Consider the following 17,766-nt stretch of genomic DNA (forward strand, 5'->3'; position numbering starts at 1 on the left):
AACTCTATAGCCCTTTGTTCTCAGCAGAGCCTTCTTAGGCACCATTCATTCCAAGAGCTGAGGCAATGATTGCGTTCTGTCTTCCTTCCTAACTCAGCCAGAGTCTAGAGAATGGGGATTTAGGGGCTCCAGAAGCTACTGTTTGTCCAGATCCTATAGCAGGGGGCAACCTGATGGCGAGGCTGTTCTCCAGAAGAGGCCAGATATACAAAGAGGGAGACTAGAAGGTTCTCAGGGGATCCCAGTTTCCAACCTGGAAATTCAGCACCTGTAAACCTCATCCCGTCTCCAGGGTCCCTCCATGCTGAGGAACTTCAGTATCCCAAGCCTCCCTAGCCCTCCTCTCCTCACTTCCTGCCTCATCCCCTTTAGTAGAAGGCCACCTGTTCCGTTCCCTCTCAGTCAGAAAGACACCATCTGGTAAGGGACTGGGCCTGTCTCCTGTGCTGGCCAAGTCCTCCTCAGGATCCTTTTGGCCAGGGTCTATGGTGCCTGCTATCCTGGATAGTTTCCAGAACACCTGCTCTGGCTCTTCCCCAAACTTCCCTGCTGTCTTCTTGGAAAGTGCTGGCTCCCCATCCTCTTTGGAGAACTAACAAAGGAACATTCATTTTTAAATAATCTACCATTTTATCTTTATTACTCTCTGAAATAAAAATTTAAATATTAATTTTAAAGCAAAATTTGCTTAGGGCAAAAATTAAATAATAATACTCAAATAATATAAAGTGAAAGATCCCACCCTTTAAAAATTTCATGAGACTTTCTTGAAACTTGTTTCCTTTCCAAAATGACCTAAGCTTGGACGCCGTGAGAAATCAACTCAAAAAAGGTTTTGCCCGAACCACCCAAAGTTCTCCTATTCAGGAATTTAACTTTTCACTATAGTTGCCTCTCTCCATTAGACAATAAACGTTCCCAAACGCGGTTTTCTGGTCTCCACCAGGTGCTCGATCTCTGCCTCTCTGTGCCCTTCTCTCCCTTTCTCCCGCCCTTTACGCCCAACACGCGGCCACCCCCTCAGGGGAGGAGCCTCGCGCCCTCCCCAGCCAGAGCAGGGCCCCGCCCCCTGCGCTCTCCACCCCCCCCCCCTCCCACTCTCGGGGGCGGAGTCCCGCTCCACCGCACGCCCCGGCCGAACACCGGAGCCCTGCCCCCCTGGGGGAGGAGCCTGGCGCTACCCGGCCCCTCCCCGCCTCGGGATCTGGACCTGCTTCTTCCGGGGCTGTTCCGCGGGTAGAGCCGGGCGCACGCCTGCCTCCGTGTCCTCTCTGTCCTGTGCTCGGAAGCGGCGCCGCGGTCCTGGGGCGGGCTGAGGGGTGCGGGCCGCAGCCGGTGAGTTCCGCCGGCCGCCCCCGCCGTGGCCCGCGCCTGCGGGGAGGGAGGAGCAGGCCGGGACGGCGCAGGCCCCCTGCGCAGCGGTGCGCGGAGCCCCTGCGGCCGGAGTGCCCGGTTTTCCCGCGGCCTGCGCGGGGTGGTCACCAGCTACCTGCGAGACGACGCAGTGACCGACAGTTTTAGAAGCATCCTTTCCGGAATCCGCACCCGCGGCCCAATTTTTTGGTTGGTTTGTTTACCGCTGTGAGTCCCTGCATTTACCCCTGGGAGGTTGCCCTCCCCCCCCCCCCCCCCCCCCCGTGCTCTTCAGCCCTGTCTCTGCGGCTGCCCATCTCCCTGCCTCACCCTGGGAGACTTAGGGAAAAGTAGCCATTTTAGAGCCCCCTCGGGGAGTGAGTGGTTTACCTCAAGAAGGGAGGACGCCCTGAAGCCCCTCTCCTCTGCCGATTTCGGCGTGGCGGCTACGAAGCCATTAACCAGCCTAACGGCGGTTAGCCTCTCTAAGGAGAGGCCTTGAGAGTAGGCAAGATGTCCCCATCAAATCTTTGTCCTTTCCCCTTCTGGTCCCTTCAGGCTATGGCAGAGATAACTTGCTGCCCAGTTTTACATCTCCATAAGTATACCTAAAAGAAATACGCCCCTGTGTCAAGAAATTTCAAAGGGTAAGTGCATTTCAGATGGACGCTTTTCCAGAAACTTCCTCCGTTGGAGATGGCCTGGGTACAGAGAGCTGGTTGAGGCTTAGGTCCGCTCCAGTCTGGCAGGTCTCCTTGCAATCCAGAACTTTTTGTCAGTAAAGCCTCTCCAGTATCTTGAAGGCTGATTAAGGGAAATAGCACTACTTTTTAGCGAATCTAAAGCACCATCAAATTTAAAATACACATTATTGAACGTGCTGCTAATTAAACTATGAGAAAGCGTGCATATAGTAAGAGGCATCCCCATTTTGGAAAACTTTAAATGTTTTTTAGAACTGCTGAAATACGATAGCTCCCACCATGCCAGGTACCTACGTAGTTCTTTGGGGTTTTGTCATAACTTACAGAGTCTTGTACAGGTGAGGAAATGGATGGTTAAGTAGTGTGCCCTGGTTAAGGGGAGGGGTGGGGTGGGGAGGGACTCCTAGCTGCAGGAAGCCTGGGTACAGGCCACTCAGACTCAAACATCTGAATGCTTATACGTAAACTCTGAGTGAACTTGGGTGATTGGGGGCAGAGAGAGATGGGGGTCACAGATAACCATGGATCAGGGTTAAGACAACCCCAGCTGTTTGCAGTTACCAGGAATAATTATCTGTAGTTAAGCTGGATGTGGCCTCTCCCTGCTCTGAACGAACATGACCCCCTGTCTGCACTTGTCATAGTTCTGAGCTCTGTATTTGTCATCACAAACACACAGAACCCCTACTAGTGAGGTGGTCCTGGGAAGACCACATCCACATCTGTGTCTCTGTGTCCCTTACAGCTTTCTCTTCCATCACCATTTCTCCCCTAAAAGTGGGGAGAGAAAGCAGCAGTGGGTTGGAATAATTGGTTTTGCTGAAGGGGGAGGACAGGGAAAGTGTGGAGAGGAGTCTGGGGCCCACAGTGCAGGCAAATTACCTAGGGCCAGCTCCCGTCCAAGCCGCCACAGGAGCAAAGTGGAGGCTCCCATGACGTGATGCCTAGCATGCTGTTGGTGTGTAAACAAGTTTGTTGCATGAAGAAAGGTGAGAGGGGCTGGAGAAGGAAACTGGGCCATTACTGGGGAACTGGCCCACACCCTGGCACAGCTTGTCCTTCTCTTTGATCTGACCCCTCTTCTCAGCCACACTCTCTTTTTGGCCATCTATACTCTTCAAGCTGATGGCAAAACACAGGTGCTTGGAACTTGGCACCCATAAAAAATGCTAGAGAAAAGCTAGCTTCTTTTCCCCACTTCTGCCTGCAGGGATGCCAGAAGGACCATCTGTGAGGAAGTTCCACCACTTGGTCTCCCCCTTTTTGGGGCAGCAGGTGGTCAAGACAGGGGGCAGCAGTAAGAAGCTAAACCCTGCCAGCTTTCAGTCCCTGTGGCTCCTAGACAACCAGGTGAGTTGATTTGGGCTTGATACCTCAATAAATGGGCTGGCTCCATCAGCATGTCCTGTGACTCCCATAGAATTTATCTCTAGGAGCACCTGGGTGGCTCAGTTGGTTGTGTGTCCGACTTCGGCTCAGGTTATGATCTCGCGGTCTGTGAGTTCGAGCCCCACGTCAGGCTCTGCGCTGACAGCTAGGAGCCTGGAGCCTGCTTCCCATTCTCTCTCTCCGCCTCTCTCTCTGCCCCTCCCCTGCTCATGCTCTGTCTCTCTCTCTCTGTTGAAAATAAATAAACATTAAAAAAAAAAAAAAAAAAAAGAATTTATCTCCAGACTTGCCATGCTGTCGCTTCCTTGAGCCCAAGACAGCCACGCTAAGACCCCATGCAGCCTCTCCTCTGAAAGAGCATGGCCTTCTGATCTAGATTCCGGTTGGCTCATCCTTGCCCTGAGCATAAGTCAGAATTGCCTCAAGGAGGGTCCCAGGGCTCCTGTGGTCTGACTTGTGGCTCTTCCTCTAGGCCTGCTTCTTACCCTGCCATAAATCTCACTTCCAATCATATTGAACTATCTGGAGCTCCTCTACCAATCCTTCTTGCTCAGGGTTTTGACATGCTGCTCCCCTGCTTGGGCAAGTCTTCCTTTTTTCCCCAAATCTGCCCCATTCCTATCCCTTCATGTGACCATGGTAATTCCTTATTTTCAGGATTCAGCCTTGCCATCACATCCTCTGAGAAGCCTGGCCTGCCTGCTCTAAAGCTGGGGAGAGACTTCTCTGTGCTTCCAGGCCCCCCCACCCTGAAAGGCGGGCGGGGGGGGGAGGTGGGGGGTCCTCCAATTAAATTTGTTTTACTTGTTGAATAGAGGCGACAGATAAGTAGGTCAGGGCCTGTGCCCTCGTCAGTATTGTATGCCTAGCACTAAGCTGAGTGCCTGCTCTTAGGAAGCATATATATGGTAATTACCTGTAGAAAAAATAAATTACCTCTGGTGTTTAGCTGTGTGCTCCTAAGCAAATTGCTTAATCTCTTAGCTCTAGTTTCTGCAATCGTAAAATGGGGATAAATCACTTACCAGTTAAAATTGTTTTAAACCGACTTTATGCCTGGCACAGATAGGTGTTCCATAAATGCTAATTCTCTTTTTTCCACCTTACCCTTCACACACCCCCCTCAGGTTATAAAACCATTCTTGGTTAGAACTGAAAGAGGTCTTCTAGAGCTTCATGTATATTTTCAACGTTTGGAGATGGGGGCTCAGAGAGGTAGAACTCTCAACCCAAGTTGACATAGCTACCTGGAAGCCAGGTCCCCTGACTTCCAGGTCTGTGCTCCTCCCACGGGAGCCTTTGGACTCTTTGACCAGATGCTACACTGCAAGGTTTGCAGGGGCAGGATTATATCCTTTCACCTCTGGATCACTAGCACTTAGCCTGTGCCCGCCACAGAACTAGCTCTCTGAGAATATATATGAAATGGCTGAGTGGACTGAAGAATGTGTGGAAAAGGAAATCTTGAGACGGAGCTGGGAGCCAGTTTTCTAGAAAACCAAGGTAGAAATTGGGTGTTGTGGAAGCCTGAGAACCCTGCGGGACATGGCCTTGGGGAACAGCCTGGCATGTGGGTGGTAAATTCTCATCACTGCACTTCCTTCTCTGCACGTCTCCCTCCTAAGGGTCCAGGAGTCGAATTTGGAAAGTAAGACCTGGATGGACAACAAAGGAAACTGTTAGGTAACAGTGAACAGGAAGGAGAAGAGCATATGATTAAGCCCCATTTGAGGGCCTCAACAGAGAAGAAGTCCTTGGGGCCTAGAGTAAAAGACTTCATGAAGGAGGTGGGATTTGAGTTGGACCTTGAAGGATGTAGGAATTTCGATGGACCAAAAGGAAAAGAAGGGCATTTCAGGTTTCTGAAGCAGTTACAGACAGGAATGAGCACAGTGGGCTGATGAAGCAGGGAAAAGATTGGCCCCACTCTGTGCCACCTGTTTTTCTGGCATGTCACTTTCCCTGTCTTTCCTTGTTGGTTCTCCAGTTTCTATATCTGGAATTGTGTTTGATGACTCATGACAGATTCAGAACAACTTATTCATGTCTGGAGGTTTCTCCATGCCACCCCCCGCCCCCCGCTTCCCCCTTCACTTCCTTGACATAATGGGAAGTCTAGAGGAGGCAGTCCAGAGTGGTATGGGAACAACACAAGATCATTAGGCATCAGGTTCTCTGCTTTCCCCTCCCTGGGGTGTGACCCTCATCCTCATGATGATAACATGGCTGCTGGAATTCCAGCCATTACATTCTAGTTAGGAAGAAAGGAATAGGGCAGAAGGGACCTGAAAGCTGCTTGTTCACCTGTTTTATTTTACTATTTTTTTTTAAGTTTATTTATTTTGAGAGAGAGAGTGGGGGAGGAGCAGAGAGAGGAGAGAGAGAATCCCAAGCAGGCCCCCTCACTAACAGTGCGGTGCCTGATGCAGGGCTCCATCCCACAAACTGTGAGATCATGACCTGAGCTGAAACCAAGAGTCAGACATTTAACTGACTGAGACACCCAGGCTCTCCATGGTTCTCCTGATTTAAAGAGCTTTTCTGGAAACCACATTTGACCACTCCTGCATATGTATCACTGGCTGCCCCATCTCTAAGGGAGTCTGGGAGACAGATTTTTAGCTGAGAATATTGAGGTTCCCATAATTCAGCAGGTTTGTCAGTAGGGAAGAGGAGAGAGGGAGCTTGGGAGGCAGTCAACAGTCTCCCTACACCAGGTTCCGTATCTTTGTTTTTCCCTCTCATTTTGCAAAGCACACTCCAGGAGCTGCCTGAGAAAGAGTGCATGGGGGATAAGTATTGAGTCCTTACATGGCTGTTAATGTTTCTATTCCATCCTTTTTGGGTGGAGTGGGAGATCTAATCCAACCCCCTTACATACTTAGACTTTTAACCAATCCTCTAATTAAAAAAAAAATCTGTAGCAGCCTTACTGAGATATAATTGACATAACATACAATTCAGCCATTTAAAATGTGCAATTTGGTAGTGTTTAGTATCTTCACATAGTTTTACAACCATCACCACAATTGATTTGAGAACATTATCATCTCCCCAGGAAGAAACCCTGTGCCTGTTAGCAGTCACTCCCCATTTCACCCCAACTTTCCACCCCTAGCCCTAAACAACCATTAATCTATTCTCTGTTTCCTTTTTTTTAAACATTTCACATATTTGGAATCATGCAACATGTATTCTTTTGTGACTGCTTTTACTGAGCATAATGTTTTCAAGGTTCATCCATGTTGTAGCATGTGTCAAGAATTTCCTTTTGAAATAATGAGTTTCCAGAGGGAAAGAGTGGAGACTTACTCATCTGTATGCCCCTCAGAGCCTAGTGCACTGCCTGGCACATTGTATAAGTTCAATTAATGGTCAGTTAATTGAAGTAACAACAATTTCACAGGAATTTAAAAGAGGGACAGTAGAAATTGCCAACAGTGTCTTGACCTAGGCATTTTTTGACCTGATGAATGTTTTGATCCTCAGGGGCATTTCACAGATACAGCATTATACCAACATTGGTGAATTTTCATCAAGAGGGTGTTTTCTGGAACAAAGCCTGTTTTTGCCCACTTAATTCTTGCTCACTTTTTTATGTAGCTCAGTTAAAGCTGTTTCTAATATGTGGCAGCAAACTGCCGTGCTCAGACTTGCAGATGAGTTATTCTGGAATTATTTAGAAAGGTAATGCCCTCTTTTAGGGAGAGGATTTCGAAGAACTACAGTTATAATGTGTATACTCACTGACAAATTGGAGATGACATCAGAACTGCGTGATCTCTAAGTACGTACTTTGGGTGGCTGAAAAAGCAACATAGGCGATTCCATTATTGATGCCAGGTGTTTTGGTTTTGCCTGAATTTCAAATCATGCAGATCTGGCTCATCCTGGAATCTGGACATGCATATCACATACTAGGGCTAGCAATATGAAAATAGAATACGAAGCAGCTGGAACATTCTTTTACATACGTTTCCCTTTCTCCTCTTTTACTGAAATCATTTTCATTGGGATGAGGTGAATTCTTATTACATTTTATATACATTTTATGGTTTGATTCATGGATCAGTTTTTGTTGATCGATACTCAATTTTTATTGATTATAGTTTTTTATTGTGAGTTCTCTTGTGGTTTCTTCTGAATCCAATTTCAGTGAGCTGAGAAGTACCAATTTTTACAATGTGTAAAATACATTGTATATTTAGAGTGTACACAATACTTTAGCTGCTGTCAATTTGTGTGGTGTGTGTGCTGGTTATTTCTAACAAAGAAAGGTATTAATTAAATACAAGAATGACAGTTTGCATTTACTTCTTAGCCAATCTGTGAAAGCATTTCCCCTCAGGAATTCTAGGGTGGTCCTGCTGTATAGCATGGATCTGTGTCGTTGCTAATCTAAGTCTTCTGCTTTCAATCACTTTGAAAACTGTGTGCTAACTGCCCACACCACTTGAGTGGAGAGCAAAAGGCAAGTACAAAACATTCAACTTGGGAGAGCTTCATGGAAGAGGCAAAAAGGGATAAATTTGCATTCAGAGAGATACCTGCATACCCCTTTTCTCGTCTTCCCTTCTTTGGGGCTGTAAGCCTGTCCCAGTCCATTCAGACTACTTTAGCAGAATACCACAGATGAGGTGACTTATCAACCACAGAAATTCATCTCTCACAGTTCCAGAGGCTGGAAATCCAAGATCAGACAGCCTGGCGTCTTGGGTGTCTGGCGAGGGCCTGCTTCCTGGTTCATAGACCGCCACCTTCTTGCTGTCCTCACCTGGTGGAAGGGGTATGGGAGCTCTCTGGGGTCTCTTTTAAGGGCACTAATCCCATTCATGAAGACTTCACTCTCATGACCTAATTATCTCCCAGAGGCCTCACTTCCAGATACCATCACACTGTGGGTTAAGTTTGACTGTACAAATGTGGGGAGAACACAACTCCATAGCAAAGGCTTAGATCACTTTCATTTTTTTCAGGTCCATGGAAAGAAATTATTCCTTAGATTTGATCCAGATGAAGAACTTGGGTCCCTTGGCAACAACTCACTACCGGAGCCTCTGCAGGAAGGAGAGAAGAAGGAAGAGGCTGAGGACCAAAAGCAGGCCTTGAAGCCCAGCAGCCGGGAAATCAACCGGTCCTCTCAGTCCCTGGAGTGTGTTGTTCCCAGTGGAGACAACGGTTTGGAGTGTTTGCGGGGAGACACTCCCGCAGAAGGTGCTGAGAGGTGGCTGCAGGTCAGCTTTGGTTTATTTGGCAGCATTTGGATGAACGAGTTCTCCAGAGCGAAGAAAGCAAACAAGAGGGGTGACTGGAGGGACCCCATTCCAAGGTAATGGAGTGGTTGAGTGGGCTGTGGGCTGTGGCTCTGCAGTGTTTAACACAACGCCCCCGTGCAGGCTTGGGGCTAGGCTCTGTGGGCTCACTCACATGGCTATCCTCCCTGCTCTCCAGCTGCACACTTCCTAGGAGAGAGAAGACACTTCTGTGTCTACCCATAGTAGACAGCAGTCTGTGGTCTGTACTCAGAGAGAGGAGGAAACATACTGGGGCAGCTTAGAAAAAAGAACTTTCCCCACAGGCGTGGCTCCTGAAGGTGGATGGCTCTGAAGGACATTTTATGGCTTGACTAGTGCACTGTGAGAGCAATGCCTTGGTGTGTAAGTCTCTGTCCATTTCCAGGATTATTTCCTTAGTACAGATTCCCAAAGGAGTCTTTGCTGGTCACGGAGAACGCACATTCTCATGGCCTTGCAGAAGTGCTCACACTTGGCTGGATTCTTTTATATTTATATATATGTGTATATGTATATATAAAGCTTATAGATATATAGATCTGTAGATATGATCTATAGATATAGCATGTATATATTATACATTTTTTTCCATGGGGGTAAAATATGTTGGTCAGAGTTTAATGGATAATTTGTCCTGAGACCTTGAAAACTTACAAATCAGGGGTGCCTGGGTGGCTCAGTCGGTTAAGCGTCCGACTTCAGCTCAGGTGACGATCTCACGGTCCGTGAGTTCAAGCCCCGTGTCGGGCTCTGGGCTGATGGCTCAGAGCCTGGAGCCTGCTTCCGATTCTGTGTCTCCCTCTCTTTCTGTCCCTCCCCCGTTCATGCTCTGTCTCTCTCTGTCTCAAAAATAAATACACGTTAAAAACAAAGAAATTTAAAAAAGAAAAAAAGAAAACTTACAAATCAGAATGCACATCTCAGCACTGTGGGAAGGGACAACCAGGTAGTCCTGAGGCTGAGGCTGAAGCCCCTGTGCACTCTCAGAAGACAGATAGTGAAGATTAAGTTTACTCTTATTATGATGCCCTTACTTTATACAAGTCTCCATATTTTAAGCCACACAGTATGTGCACAATCGCAGATAATGGCGGGGAAAATAACGCCACTAAATAAATTCGCAACAAAAGATTTCATGTGTCTGTTTGCCATCTGGATGTCTTCTTTGGAAAAGGGTCTATTCATGACTCCTGCCCATTTCTTCACTGGATTATTTGTGTGTGTGTGTGGGGGGGGGGAGTTGAGTTTGATAAATTCTTTATAGAATTTGAATACAACCCTTTATCTGATATGTCATTTACCAATATCTTCTCCCATTCCATTGGTTACCTTTTAGTTTTGCTGATTGTTTCCTTCACTGTGCAGAAGTTTTTTATCTTGATGAGGTCCCAATAGTTCATTTTTGCTTTTGCTTCCCTTGCCTCTGGAGACATGTCAAGTAAGAAGTTGCTGCAGCTGAGGTCAAAGAGGTTGCTGCCTGTGTTCTCCTCTAGGATTTTGATGGTTTCCTGTCTCACATTTAGGTCTTTCACCCATTTTGAGTTTATTTTTGTGTATCGTGTAAGAAAGTGGTTCAGTTTCATTCTTCTGCATGTTGCTACCCAGTTTTCCCAACACCATTTGCTAAAGAGGCTGTCTTTTTTCCATTGGATATTCTTTCCTGCTTTGTTGAAGATGAGTTGGCCATACATTTGTGGGTCCATTTTTGGATTCTCTGTTCTGTTCCATTAATAAACATATTTGCTTTTGTGCCAGTACATAGTCTTGATGATTACAGCTTTTTGTAATACAGCTTGAAGTCGGAATTGTGATGCCTCCAAGCTTTGGTTTTCTTTTTCAACATTACTTTGGCTATTCGGGGTCTTTTTATTTATTTATTTTGAGAGATAGATTGAGATTGTGCACAGGGGAGGGTCAGAGAGAGGGAGAGAGAGAATCCCAAGCAGGCTCCAATGCTGTCAGCACAGAGCCTGAACACGAGGCTCGATCCCACAAACCATGAGACCATGACCTGAGGTAAAATCAAGAGTCAGATGCTTAACTGACTGAGCCACCAGCACCCCAGGGGTCTTTTCTTTAAATCTTCTCTTGCCAAGTTATATCTGTTTTTTTTATTCTTCATGTTTTATATTTTCCTTTGTCCCCCACCCTACTCTTTTTCTTAATTAGGCTTACCAGAGTTTTATCAACTTTGTTCATCTTTCAAATAAATAATACTAGTTTTATATACTCTATAAGGGAAGAGTGTCTACTCATTTTCCAAATGTTTGAGTGGGGTCATCATTTTGTTGTCATTTTATTACTGGATTCTGATCAGGACAGTCAGCCTGTAAATTTTCTACTTTAGGCATCTGTTAAGATCTGTAGCCAAACACATCATTGATCTTTGCTTACATTTTTATGTACATAAATGAAGATCAAAGTAAAACATTATGAAACTGTTAAGAACAAGTTATTGCTTTGAAAACTCAAATTTTCTCTATCCTTGCTTATTTTTTTTATTTAATATGCCAAATGTGGGAAGAAGAGTGTTAAAATCCTCTAGGGTGATTGTGGTTTTATAAAGTTTCTCCTTGTCTTTCTAGTGTGTTTATGTGTTTGCTGCCCTGTTGTTCAAGGCATCAAAGTCTCTGACTCTCATAGGTTCTTTGCAGCTTTATTATTAAATAATAACATACATTCTATTTGCCTTTAATCTTGAATTCTGCCTTTCCTGATGTGAATAATGCTACTCTGGTTGGCCCCCCATTTGGTCTTTTTCCACTTAGTTATAGGCATGCTTTTTCATTGATGTTAGGTATGTTTCTTATAAACAGTGAACATCTGGCTTTCGTATCTATTTCTTTTTAAGTTGACTTATTTATTTTGAGAGAGAGAGAGCATGCAGGGGAGGGGCAGAGAGAGAAGGAGAGAGAATCCCAAGCAGGCTCCACACCCCAGCAGCCCAGAGCCCGACACGGGGCTCCAACCCACGAACCACGAGATCATGACCTGAACCAAAACCAAGAATCGGATGTTCAACTGACTGAGCCACCCAGGTGCCCCGGCTTTGGTATCTCTTTAAAGTCAAACCGAAACTGTGTTTTGAAATGGGGTAGCTGCAGTATTTGGATTTCTTCCATTTGCCATTTTATTTTATCTTGTTTCTTTCCTTCTGTTGGATTTTTCAAGGTTTTTTTTTCCTCTTTTTAACTCCTGTTAATTTGTAAGTACTTCTGTTCATCTCCTTTCTATTGCTAATAATCTTGACTTTAAATTAGGCCTGTGATTTTTCTTAGCTAATAATGACTGCGTTTTTAATAACATTAAGTGAATGACACCTGTCCCTTATTATTGAAACTGGTTTTTTGCTCACTCTCCTTCATCCTTCTGAGAGGAGACCTTTAAAATGTTTCTACTTCACTGCTGCTTTTCTGTCATATCCACCCTATCTCCTGCGTTTGCTGAGATCGTTTAGAACCTTAGTTCCAGATTGTTAACTATATAATAGTATTAATTATGTGTAGGTAAATTAATATTAAAAACACATGAACATGGGTATCTTCTGATTCAAGAATGCCTTCCTAACACATTACAATTCTCCGGTGTGCTACTGTAGTGTCCGCTTAGATCTCACAATAAATATTACACAACCCACTGCTGACCCTTATGACCTCCCCTTTTCATCTCCCCTTGGCTTGAGGTCCCTGCTGCTCTCATCCCATTGGACAGTTAGTCTTCCTTGAGTAGTTAACCTCAGTTGCTATGGTAGATGTGTCTCTGAGTCCTCTTCCTCTGAAGTTGTCCCTTTACTTCCACATAAGGTGCCAGCTACGTCAGATATGTGGATATTCCCTTTCAGATGTGGAGTCCAGTTGCGTCTGATTATCTGCCCTCACAAAGTAACCCATTGTTTCTTTATCAGAGTTCCTAAAGTTTCTCCTCTGTCCTTGGAATTCAGGAAGCCCCTGGGAGTACGTGTGGGTATGGATTTCTCAGTAAATCTTGCCTGAACTGGGAGTGGTACCTCTTTAGCATTCATTTCTGTCCTTCTTAACGAACTGTGTTTTGTGCAGGTAGCCACACCTGCTGGGCTTTAAGACTTTTCTGTGTTCCACATTGTCTTCAGTGAACATGTATTGCTATGATCAGAGAAATGAAGCGATACAGATGTCTTCTTTTAATCACCGCATTTAGCCCTGAGATTTTTCTGATGCTGGCAGAGCCATCCCTTTTCTCTTTTGGGATCTTAGCTTCCCTGGGTTAATCTTTTTTTTTTTTTTTTTTTTTGGTTAATGTTTATTTCTGAGACAGAGAGAGACAGAGCATGAGTGGGGGAGGGGCAGAGAGAGGGAGACACAGAATCCGGAACAGGCTCCAGGCTCTGAGCCGTCAGCACAGAGCCTGATGCGGGGCTCAAACCCACAAACCACGAGATCATGACGTGAGCCGAAGTCATTCACTCAACCGACTGAGCCATCCTGGTGCCCCATGGGTTAATCTTGACTGTGGAGTGGGAGCACTATGGACGTCTGGCCTGACTCTCGAGTGGGAACTGTGTGTATGCGTGCCCTGAACTGTATGGACTTACGATCTTTTCTTTCTTCCCAGGTTGGTCCTGTACTTTGGCGGTGGCGGCTTCCTGGCATTTTATAATTGTCAGATGGCTTGGAGCCCTTCCCCGGTGGTCATACCCGCTTCTGACATCTTGTCCGAAAAGTTCCATCGAGCACGAGCCTTGGAAGCTCTGAGCCAGGAGCAGCCTGTCTGCTATACACTGCTGGACCAAAGATACTTCTCTGGTTTAGGTATGACTGATGGGAGAGGGAGGACACCACCCGCCCGCCCCTGCCCCCCCCCCCCCCCCCCGCCGAAGCGTGCCAGTACTGCTGGTCTTGAGGTGGTCATTTAATCTCTTCAGCTTCACTTCCCTCATCTTTAAACTGAGGGAGTTAGATTAGGCAATTTCTAGCTTCTCTCCTAGCTGAAGAATTCGTATCCTAATTATATTATAAGCTGGAGTCTGCCGGTGGCCACAGTCCAGTGTAACTTCCTAAGGGGCAGGAGCCCTGTCTTCTTCCTCCTTGAACGTTCCACTGCATGGTGCGGTGCCTGGCACGTGGCAGGTACTCGATCACCTGATCGGTATCTGCTGGGAACTGAGAGCTGTACAGTTTGCTGAGGGAGAGCACCACGTTCGCTGGTGGGGCCTCTCTTGGGCAGGTGGAGCTGCCTGCTGGCCAAAGCACACAAGCCTCAGGCCTCCTCTGGGAGCTTAAAAGACATGACCGAGGAAGCAGGTTCCCTCTCTCTGTGCAAGGGTCATGAGCAATGAAACTGTGAGCGTTTTGAGGCGGGGAGAGCTGAGCACTGTGAAAACTAGAACAGCCTGAACTAGAAAAACTTACTGCTCTTCCTGCTTCAGCAGAAGAATAAGTGCACCTGTGATTGGCTGCTGAGGCAATCGAGCGAGCTGGTGATGACAAAATCACCTCATAGCCCAGGCCTCGTGTTGCCTGCCGCAGCCACAGCTCACCTCATGAGCAGGGAGGAGCCCCAGGGGCTCACCAGACAGCGGCCTCGCATTTTCACAGTAAGACTGTGGGAGTCCCTGAGACCTGAGGACTAAAGAGACCCTTACAAGTAGCCTTTGGGATATTTATAGTGGGAGCTAATGCTCTACTAACTAGTCATTATTACTAACCACAGTAATAACAGCCAACATTTTTTCAAGTGACTCTAATATGCCAGGCACGTGCTTTCATTCTTACTGTTTCTCTGTAGGATAGTTACTTATTACTTTTCCCTTTATTCAGATGAAGCAACTAAAGCAGAGGACACATTGCAGATAAATGGTACAGCTGAGCCGTGAAACCGGTTTGCCAGTGAATTGGTCATCCATCCAGTCCACACATGCTGAACACTTGCCTTCCGCCACGCTCAGCTTCCCCTCTTAAGGAGGTTATTAATGGCCCGGTAGGCATGGACTCAGGTCACCACAACTTAAGACAGATTGTGGCAAATGCCTAGTAGAGATTAAAGAAAGTGCGCTGCTGGAACATTTTGAAGAGAATCAGTTAACTGATTCTGGAAGGAGGGCTCAAGGCTGACTTCAGAGAATGTGGCAGCAGTAGAAAAATAATGAAATAATATCTCTTAAACACTTTCTCCTTCAGGCATTATGCTTGACATTTTAAATAATAACAGCTAATATTTATTGAGTATTTTCTGTGTACCAGCCACAGTGCTCGGCATTTGTGCTTGTGTGTGTGAGAGAGAGAGAGAAAGAGAGAATTCTCATTTACTGCTCACAAAAGCAGGTAACCAAGCCCCATTTTACAGCTGAGGAAAGTGAAGCTTACAGAAGTTAAGGAACTTGCCAGAGTTACATAGCTAGGATCTGGTTGAGCAGGGGTTCAAAGGCAGATGGTCAGGTTCCATAGCCTGTTCTGGTAACCTCTTTGCTGTAACATGGACCATGCCTAAGTCTACTTCATTCCGTCTTCACAGCAACCTTAAAGGTAAGTATTAGCAAACCCGCTTGGCAGACAGGAAGTTGACTCAGGATATGTGACTTGCCCAAGAGCCTCCAGTCCATGGTAGAGCTTGCTCCAGATTTCCTGGAGGAGCCCCCTGCCGCCGTCCGACCAGCTTCAGTTTGCTCTGCTAACTTTGCGGACCGGGCTCCTCATGGATGTGTTCTTTTTCCTTCCCTTGCCCTCTCCCTGCCTCCTCCCAGGGAACATCATTAAGAACGAAGCCTTGTACAGAGCTGGGATCCATCCCCTTTCTCTTGGTTCCCTCCTCAGTCCTCCACATCTGGAGGCCCTGGTGGATCACGTGGTGGAGTTCAGTGCCGACTGGCTTCGGGGCAAGTTCCAGGGCAAACAGCAGCACACGCAGGTCTACCAGAAGGAGCAGTGCCCCGTCGGGCACCAGGTTATGAAAGAGGCATTTGGGCCTCCAGGCGGCTTCCAGAGGCTCACCTGGTGGTGCCCGCAGTGCCAGCCCAGGCTGCTACCTGATGAGCAAGAGCAGGGCCGGCTTTCCTAAGGCTCTCTAGCCCCTTCTTCATAACACTTTGCCCTGCAGGGGCTGATTCCTGAGTGTCAGGAAAACGGGCACTGTCAGTATTTGGGACTGGGCACAGGAAGTAGAGGGCAGCGTGGGTCGGGGTGGGGGGCGGGTGTCAGTACCATTGCTGTCCATCTCTCTGGTGTTCTAAGGCACTTTCTACAGGGTTAGATTTTTTTCTTTTCTCTAGTTTTGGTTAATTCTTCTTATCTAATTCTGCCATTGTGAAAGATGAGAAAACTCATGACAACGGTAAAGGGAGAAACCTCCCAGTGGGGCATTGAAAGTGATAGCATATGGAGAACAGCTATGCCTCCACATTGCTTTGCAGGCCTTTGGTTTTGTTTTTGAAAGCTTGGTTGGTTTTCAGGCCTTCCATTTGGAAAAAGGAGTTGTCTCTCTTTGTTCCCCTAGAGGGATCCAGGGATGAGGATGTAGTAGCACATGAGGGTAGTGACCCACCTGGATCCTTTCCTTTCCTGTGGGATGGAGACCCCAAGAGAAGGGTGGGAGGAAGAGAGGGACCGGGAATTGGCCACCTTCCTGCCATGCCCAGTGGGCTTAAGAGAAAAGCTGCTTATTTCCTCCTTAAGGTGTTGATATGTTGAACAGTGCAGGAATCGAGGATTGTAGAGACATGTTGTCAGGTTGTTAGCAACATGTCCAAGAAACGAGGACAGTGACGTGAAAATAAAGCCCTTTGTTCTTTTCCGTTGTTGTCTTTATTTGGTAGTCAGGGCTCTTAGGCTGTAAATACCTGAGCTCTCGTGAAGGCGGCTGTGTAGGACTGGCTGAGTTGGTCCGACGGGTCCACTGAAAAGGAGCAGGGCAGGGAGGGGGTGAACACACACCTGCTCTTCTGCCCATAGGTGTGCTGCATTGCCATGAAACGTGGCAGAGCACAGATGGATTTACTTCCATTGCACCAACCTCTGGCCTGTAGAAGACAGTGATTTGCATGAGCAAAATGGAAAAATGGTAAATATTTTAAGGCTTTGCTTTACATTCATCTCTTATGTCATCAAGAGTTGTTAACACTGGGGAAAGCCACTTTATGGCAGACCTGTAACCCATAGCACAGTTAACATATACTGAGTACTTTATGAGGAAAGCTATTAGCCCAGTTATTGCCATATAATCTGCAAAAAAACCTTTCGTGGAGATAAGTACTCACTGTTAGTCTTTGTTTTATAGATGAGGAAACAGAACTCTAGACTAGAGGCTGAGGAAGTTGCTTAAGATCACACAGTTAACAGAGTTCAAGGGCACACACATATCACTCACAACTTTGTGGTTCCTTCTGTACAGGCCTCTATAACTGTGCCCCCGTACTGACCCAGGTGATGACTGACATCATTAGGGGTATGTCCCTGAAAGTAGCCAAGTTTCCTTCGATGCAGCACCTCTGAAAATATGACCTTAGGAAGAAGCATCACCCCTGATGTCTCGCAAATGAAGGGTTCTGTCATCAGATAATGCCTTATTCCCCTTGTGGTGCTTTGTGGACCTCATAAAAGGCTCCCAGAAATTCTGCAATGAAGCAAAGTGCTCTTACTTTGCTCTGCCCACTGTTTCCAAACCTTATTTTACCATGAAACCCATTTTACCTTTACTCCTCCTTGAAACAGAGTGTGGAAAAGGCAAACTTCTGCATTTGAAGCTGCTCTCACATGTGCCTCTCCACTGTCTGTTTTTCCTTTGGATCATTGCCTGCAACCAATATCAACAACCCCATTCAGTCATGACTTTTTTTTAAAGTTTATTTTGAGAGAGCACACAGGCAAGTGGGGGAGTGGCAGAGAGAGAGAATCCCAAGCAGGCTCCCCACTGTCAGTGCAGAGCCCAATGCGGGGCTCAATCTCGTGAACCGTGAGATCCTGACCTGAGCTAAAATCAAGAGTTGGATGCTTAACTGACTGAGCCACCTAGGTGCCCCTCAGTCATGACATTCTTATATCCAATCTAAATCATTT

General features: G+C 46.6%; 1 protein-coding gene across 4 annotated transcripts; it reads left to right on the forward strand.

Annotated features, from left to right (window-relative positions):
• Positions 1-1,146: 1,146 nt before the first annotated feature.
• NEIL2 (nei like DNA glycosylase 2) lies at positions 1,147-16,504 on the forward strand. 4 transcript variants are annotated; one of them, XM_042983588.1, is made up of 6 exons: positions 1,147-1,563; positions 1,912-2,000; positions 3,268-3,407; positions 8,423-8,775; positions 13,331-13,527; positions 15,459-16,504. In XM_042983588.1, exons 3-6 carry the CDS (start codon positions 3,270-3,272, stop codon positions 15,770-15,772), a joined length of 1,002 nt encoding a protein of 333 aa, XP_042839522.1. In that variant the 5' UTR covers positions 1,147-1,563; positions 1,912-2,000; positions 3,268-3,269; the 3' UTR covers positions 15,773-16,504. The 4 variants fall into 4 exon arrangements, with proteins under 4 accessions (XP_042839522.1, XP_042839524.1, XP_042839521.1 ...); XM_042983590.1 differs by lacking the exon at positions 1,912-2,000 and having other exon boundaries at positions 1,147-1,581; XM_042983587.1 differs by lacking the exon at positions 1,912-2,000.
• Positions 16,505-17,766: the final 1,262 nt, after the last annotated feature.

The sequence above is a fragment of the Panthera tigris genome, chromosome B1, assembly GCF_018350195.1.
Source record: "Panthera tigris isolate Pti1 chromosome B1, P.tigris_Pti1_mat1.1, whole genome shotgun sequence".
NCBI lineage: Eukaryota > Metazoa > Chordata > Mammalia > Carnivora > Felidae > Panthera > Panthera tigris.